The 6586-nt window shown below is 34.8% G+C and overlaps 1 protein-coding gene across 2 annotated transcripts; it reads left to right on the top strand.

Moving 5' to 3' along the window:
• On the top strand, window positions 2904-6321 carry LOC107642681 (AP2-like ethylene-responsive transcription factor ANT). 2 transcript variants are annotated; one of them, XM_016346108.2, is made up of 9 exons: window positions 2904-3438; window positions 3541-4093; window positions 4190-4272; window positions 4423-4431; window positions 4557-4645; window positions 4744-4817; window positions 4889-4939; window positions 5019-5098; window positions 5512-6321. In XM_016346108.2, the coding sequence occupies exons 1-9, from the start codon at window positions 3174-3176 to the stop codon at window positions 5997-5999; spliced, it is 1692 nt and encodes a 563-aa protein (XP_016201594.1). In that variant the 5' UTR covers window positions 2904-3173; the 3' UTR covers window positions 6000-6321. The 2 variants fall into 2 exon arrangements, with proteins under 2 accessions (XP_016201594.1, XP_016201595.1); XM_016346109.2 differs by having other exon boundaries at window positions 2909-3438; window positions 5022-5098.

Raw genomic sequence — 6586 nt, 5'->3', positions numbered from 1 at the left:
TAAATTTAAAATTCTTATAAGACACAGAGACACGACATATATATAAAATATAAAGTAATTTTTAGATAAATTATAATAATAATTTACTATTTTATTGATATTAAAATATAAATTAATTTTTTAATATATTTTTAATTCTATAAAATATTTAAAATGTATTTTGTTTTAATAATTAATAATATATACTATTTCTAAATCCATTTCAATAATACATGTTAAGAATAGAACTGGACACGCCGATACGTATTTTATTTTTTTATTAAAACTGGACACAAAAGATACGCGTGTAATGTGTCCTACACTAAGACATGATAAATTAAAGAAGTGTCCGTACTTCATAGATATTGCTCTACTCTGCTGCTCCAGCATTATTAGCATGTAGGCATGATGGTACATGCATGCCTACATCTATTGCCATACATTGGATACTTGGAGCTAAAACAAGGGCAAAAAGGGAAAGCTATTCATCAGCCATGAAATCGTTTCTCACTCTTGACCTTGACCGTGACAATGACTTGCCCATGCCATAGGTACTAAAGAGTAAAAGTCAAGAGAAGGGATTAATGGGCTGAAACAGACATAGCTAGATCAAATGCCATTGGCTTCAATGCAAATTGTCTCACTCTCAGTCTCAGAAAGAGGAATTCCACAAGGACATTTTTCTACCATGCTTACACAAACACAATACCATTTTTAACACGCTTCCGTAGTAATGCCAAACGCAGAAATTAAATATGGTAATATGACTTGTTGACTTATATATGATACTGTTACGTACGAATATGTAGCGAGTGGTTCTCAGATTTTATTACGAAGTAGATCCATGGCAATGACAATTGATAAAGCTGAAAAATAAAGTGTAAATAATTAATTATCATATATGTAATATTCATGTTGGTGGCCAAAATTGCAGTAAAAACTAAAAAGTGACATGACGAGGACATTGTCCATCACTATCACGCTACACACATCTAACAACTCTTAAGATAGCTTATATTAATGAAGCTTGTTGTGAAAAGATATTCCAAGATGGAATGAATAAACAAAAAAGAGCTATCTAGCCAGGGGAAGGGGACCCTGTAAAGATGGTAGATCAGAACAAAAGCTAGCATGCATATAGAATTAAGAAGGGTTTAGAAAGGAAATTAATAAGAATGATGCAGTAGGAGGTGGCTCACATCACATGGGCTTGCATATCCAAGGGAGCATAGTAGTTAATGTGTGAGGTGTGTGATGGCCACATTATATTAAACCTCATGGCAGGGTTTTGAAGCGAGTGCCAGTGAGATCATCAAATTTTGGATGTGGTAATTGCACAAATTTGGTAATCATAAGTGCAAGTCAATAAGGAATTTAAAGAGCACATTGCTGAGTTAGCTAGACCTCCTAAAGGTAGAGTTATAGCTCCACATATTTCATTTTAAGATTAAGAATAGAGATTAGATAGTAATAATAATGGTGGAAGAGAAGAAAAAGGGGATGGTCAAATGTGAGAAGAGCAAGGTATGGTGGTGATGCCCTACAAATTTGAGGCAAAATGATAATTGGGGTCTCTACTGCTTGATGAGTGGATTTGGTCATCATTGCTACAATCAAAAAGAGGCTCTCTTTTTTTTCTCTTTGCACTGCCAAATTGAAACGCCCTTACCCGATCTCTTTTATTATCAGACCCAATCATGCCACCCTAGAATTCCTGTCTCCACGAACTTGCATCAACACTCAATCATTCATTCATTTTATCAAACGGAATCTAACTTCCATTTTTCAAGCTTTCTTAGACCAACTACTGTTCTGTTTATCAAGTGGCCTGTCAGAAAAGAAACAAGAAAGATCACCATTCACCACAACGTAATTGGCTTTGGGTTCTCTTCCCTTCACATTGTTTTGGTTTTGGATATATAATCAAATTAAATATCACATGTGTAAATCTACGGCAATTGTAGCTAGCTTAGCCAACCCTGTACTTTTCTGTCAGTAGTATTGAATTGTTGATATTAAAACGCACGTAACATTCATATATATAAAGACAATGTTTGTTAATGGCCCTTGTTTTAATATAATATATACTTGATCAGGATGGCACGCATATATAAAAGGAATTACCATATAGAGAAGTATGTTTAATTTCTTAAGGGCCCCTCGTTTAACAATTCCTAGAATAGGACAATTACTTCGTCAAAATGCATATGAAAATAACCTATATATTAATGGTACAATTACTATCTCTATTGATAAAGATAAATTCTTATATCGGTGACCCACGCCCAGTGTGAATATTAATTATACTAATTAAAGAGGTGACACAGATTAAACAAACAAAATAAACGCAAGAGGAAAAGGAAAAGCTTGCATTGGTATAATTATGATTATGAGGATGGACTAATTAAAAAGTAGTGTTTGTTGATTACCCACTTAAGCCTAGTGTAGTTTCCCTGTTGAGGTCGTCACACTTTTTGTCATAATGCAATTATTAATAAGTACAACCAGGGCCTTCACAAAAAGGACGTGTTAGTTCACCTCAATAATTTAGAATTCATCGTTCATCAAGTTATTATCACAAACAAAAAGTTATATATGCTACTTCGAGTTCTAGGTGCTAGAATCATGGGCATGGCTAAGACAATAATTAATCATGGATATCTATCTAAATTGAACGAATTGGATCAGGTTCAATCATAATTAATCACCCGCACGATTCGACCTCAATCATTGTGTTAATATATATATGAGACACCATTATGACAATGTATAGTTAGTAGCTACATGAATGAGTTTCAGGCCAGTGTCCAAAATAACGATCAAAACTAACCACCTTATTATATAATAATAATAATAATGAAATGTATATTTCATGGCAAACAATAGGAAGTAATATGGGAATGACGAGTTAAATAATAAAAAGAAAGTGAGGTTGAATTTGCATTAACGTGTAACAAGTTGGTAGGTAAAAACATTGCATTTGGAAGTGAAGGGAGCGTAGAATAAAGCAAAAGAGGATGTCTTTCTCAGGCACAGATCCCAATGGAATGAAGGAAGGGAAGTATTGCTTGCTGGATCACATTCATTCCTTTTGTTTTGTTTAAAGGAATTTGCTTTGTTTCCTTTACAAATGTTCCCATTTATACACATTATTCCACATACACAATTAACAAAACAACTTCTTCCTCAATATCATGAATCATGCCTCAACTCAAATGATGAAGACCCTCCTAGATGCTGACACCTTTGTTAACTTGAACAATCAAAATAATATAGTAGGTGTTCCTTCACACCCTTCTTCTTCTGCTTCTGTAGAAGCAGTTCTACCACCAAGCTTTTGCTGTTACTATGGAGTTGAAGGTGAAAATGTTGGATGGTATCCACCACTCCCTGTCTTGCCCCTTAAATCCGATGGCTCTCTCTTTGACATAGAAGCTCTCAGCAGAACAAAACAACAAGGTTTTCTCTTAACTCTTACTTAACTTGTTTTCTTCTTTTTTTCATCTCAACTGCACTGACTATTAAACTTCTTTGCTACACTTTTTCCGTTTCTCTTCATAGCACCAAAACTGGAGGATTTCTTTGGTGGGCAAAGCCAAGAATGCAACAACGCCAGAGAAGCACTGCCTCTGAGCTATAACATGTTTCACAATCCAAATTATCTAAATCATGTACAAGAGAATATCAACTTGCTTCAGAACCAGCAGCATGATGTTAACCAGCAACACTCATCATATTATTCTTCTGCATCAAGAAACAACAACAACCATCATCAGGTGATGCTACAAGGATACAATATGGTTAAGGAGGAAGTGCCTGGTATCCACCATGCAATGGAGGCAAAGCTGGTTGTTCCTTTGGAGGATAATAGAGGTGAATCGCTGTCCATTGGATCGGTGGCGTTCGGGGATTTACAGTCACTGAGGTTGTCCACGAGTCCAAGCTCCCAATCAAGTTGTGTCACAACCTCACAACAAGCATCACATGCTGTCATGAGCACTACAAAGAAGAGGGTGCATGATGAAATGGTGGAGCAGAACCAGAAGCAAATTGCTCATAGAAAATCCATTGATACCTTTGGCCAGAGAACATCTCAATATAGAGGTGTTACAAGGTTGGTGCTTTTGTTGCTGTTAGAAAGACTAGTGTTTGAACAATAATAGGTTCAATAATTGCTTTCTTATTAATAAATCTTTGTTAAATTATTTAGGCATAGGTGGACTGGTAGATATGAAGCTCATCTATGGGACAATAGTTGCAAGAAAGAGGGTCAGAGTAGGAAAGGAAGGCAAGGTATGAAACAACAAAGGAAACAATCTATCATTGGAAAAATCTTCACCTTTTTTAGTCATATCTCATTATTCTTTATTCTGTTTCCTTTCCATTTATACGCTTTGCTTCCTGGCTGATGATTACTCCACTCAAATATACCATGGATCTCAGTTTATCTAGGTAAGGTTATCAGATCCTCTTCTGCTAGGATCTTCTATTATTATTACTTTCTCTTATATATGATAACAAAAGAGGAAAAATTAAGGCTTACGGACAAGTGATTCCAAAATTTATATATATCACAGGGGGTTATGATATGGAAGAAAAAGCAGCGAGAGCTTATGATTTGGCTGCACTCAAGTATTGGGGACCCTCCACTCATACAAACTTCCCAGTAATAATGATTGATTGCTTTTTCATTTCTCTATCTCTTGAGTATCTATCAAAAAGTCTCGGGCTTAAACTGATATCCAAATCATCATCTTATGACAGTTGGAAAATTATCAAAATGAACTTGTGCAAATGAAGAACATGACTAGGCAGGAATATGTTGCTCATTTACGAAGGTAATCATTGCTAATAATGCATTTTTTTAAGCTAACAGCCAAATAAATTACAATGAAATTTGTCCAATCAGAAAAAGCAGCGGATTCTCAAGAGGGGCTTCAATCTACAGAGGAGTAACAAGGTTGGTAGTCTCATATCTTGAAAACAAACTCCTCTTTTCTTAATTGTGTTCCTCCTCTGATGTTTTTCTCTTTTGATAGCAGACACCATCAGCATGGAAGGTGGCAAGCCCGAATTGGAAGAGTGGCTGGAAACAAAGATCTATATCTTGGGACATTCAGTGAGTTCTTTAACTCATTTCACTTAATTAGCTGCATAATTATTTTCTTTATTTTCTAATTATGTTTACTCTTCAGAGTAGAGTATTGCATGTGTACCATGCTTCCAATAATAATAGCAGCAATGGTTCAAATATTTGAATAGAGATGACCACATTCACAATATCAATATATATGCTTTATGACTTAAGAAAGCTAGTCTTTGATGAAACTCTTCTTTTCAGAGACTGTAAGGCTGATGCATAAACCACTTTAATATTGTACAGCACTGTCAGTTCAGAAACACAGCTTTTGTTTTATTAAAGTTGTTATACTTGAGAAAGATAAAGTGTATAAACAACCATAGCTTCAATTTATCTTTTGTTTTTTGTTTCTGTAATTAATAAAAGCTAACAATAAATGAATGAAACTTTAGGTACCCAAGAGGAAGCTGCTGAAGCATACGACATTGCTGCTATAAAATTCCGAGGAGTTAATGCAGTAACTAACTTTGAAATAATCAGATACGATGTGGAAAAAATTATGGCAAGCAATGACCTTCTTAGCATTGAACAAGCTAGGAGAAAAAGAGAGGTCATTGTTAATAATAACCATAAACCATCTACATATGATGAAGAATCGATTCTAATGCACAAGAGCTGCAAAAACCCTCAGATCATGATGATTAATCATCCACCAACAATGGCATTAGAGGAGGAATCAAGTAGTAAGATTGGAACACATATTTCAAATGAAGATAAGACAGGTTTGCCAATTCTCTATGGAAGACCTTCAACAACAGCAGCCTCTACTAGATTACTGGCTACCATTCCAACCGGTTGGGACCAACCACCATCACATCTGAGACCTAATAAGCTTTCCTTGCCTCAGATGCCAGTTTTTGCTGCATGGACAGACGCATAATCTTATACATATGATGAGCCATGTTATTTACTTCACACTAACGAAACTTAGCTTAATGGTGGTAACTAAGAAAAGATTATGCCTTATAATGGGTTCATACCAAAATTACAAGTGGAGAGGTTAGTGTTGGCATGCGCAAGAAATAGGAATTTTCCATAAGTTAGATGTTGAAAAAATATTTCCAATTTATTTGTGCTTTTTAGTTTTTTTTTTTTTTTTCTCTCTTGAAAAAATTGGCAAGCTGTTTTATGCATGCATGTACACAAAAATGTTTGAGTCACACTCAAATGCATTAGGTTATAAAAAAAATGATCTTCTTTCACTTCTTATAACATGGTTGTTATTTTGTATTAAAAAAATAGTAGATATTAAAAAAAATATACATAAAAATTGTACATATAATATTATTATAACATTATGCTGTTAATCCATTCATGCGCGTCACTAATTAGATAACGAGGCATTTGGTTACCTTAAGAGAGTCATAGTTACTCCCACCGTTTATCCGCGCTTGGTTGAATTTTTTCACTTTAACATTCGGAGCACTGGGTGAAGATTTTTTTTTCGTATGTGAAGATGTATCGCCT

Source organism: Arachis ipaensis, chromosome B05 (assembly GCF_000816755.2).
Source record: "Arachis ipaensis cultivar K30076 chromosome B05, Araip1.1, whole genome shotgun sequence".
Lineage (NCBI taxonomy): Eukaryota > Viridiplantae > Streptophyta > Magnoliopsida > Fabales > Fabaceae > Arachis > Arachis ipaensis.
Note: the sequence above shows the minus strand (reverse complement) of the source record. Positions and strands in the feature narration are given on the sequence as shown.

What these genes read in the sequence shown, in the direction of transcription:
- LOC107642681 (XM_016346108.2), top strand. Translation starts at nt 3,174, where the DNA reads ATGAATCATGCCTCAACTCAAATGATGAAGACCCTCCTAGATGCTGAC. An exon ending in ATCTACAGAGGAGTAACAAG is followed by an intron (nt 4,940 to 5,018) that starts GTTGGTAGTCTC and finishes CTCTTTTGATAG; the next exon opens with CAGACACCATCAGCATGGAA. An exon ending in TCTATATCTTGGGACATTCA is followed by an intron (nt 5,099 to 5,511) that starts GTGAGTTCTTTA and finishes ATGAAACTTTAG; the next exon opens with GTACCCAAGAGGAAGCTGCT.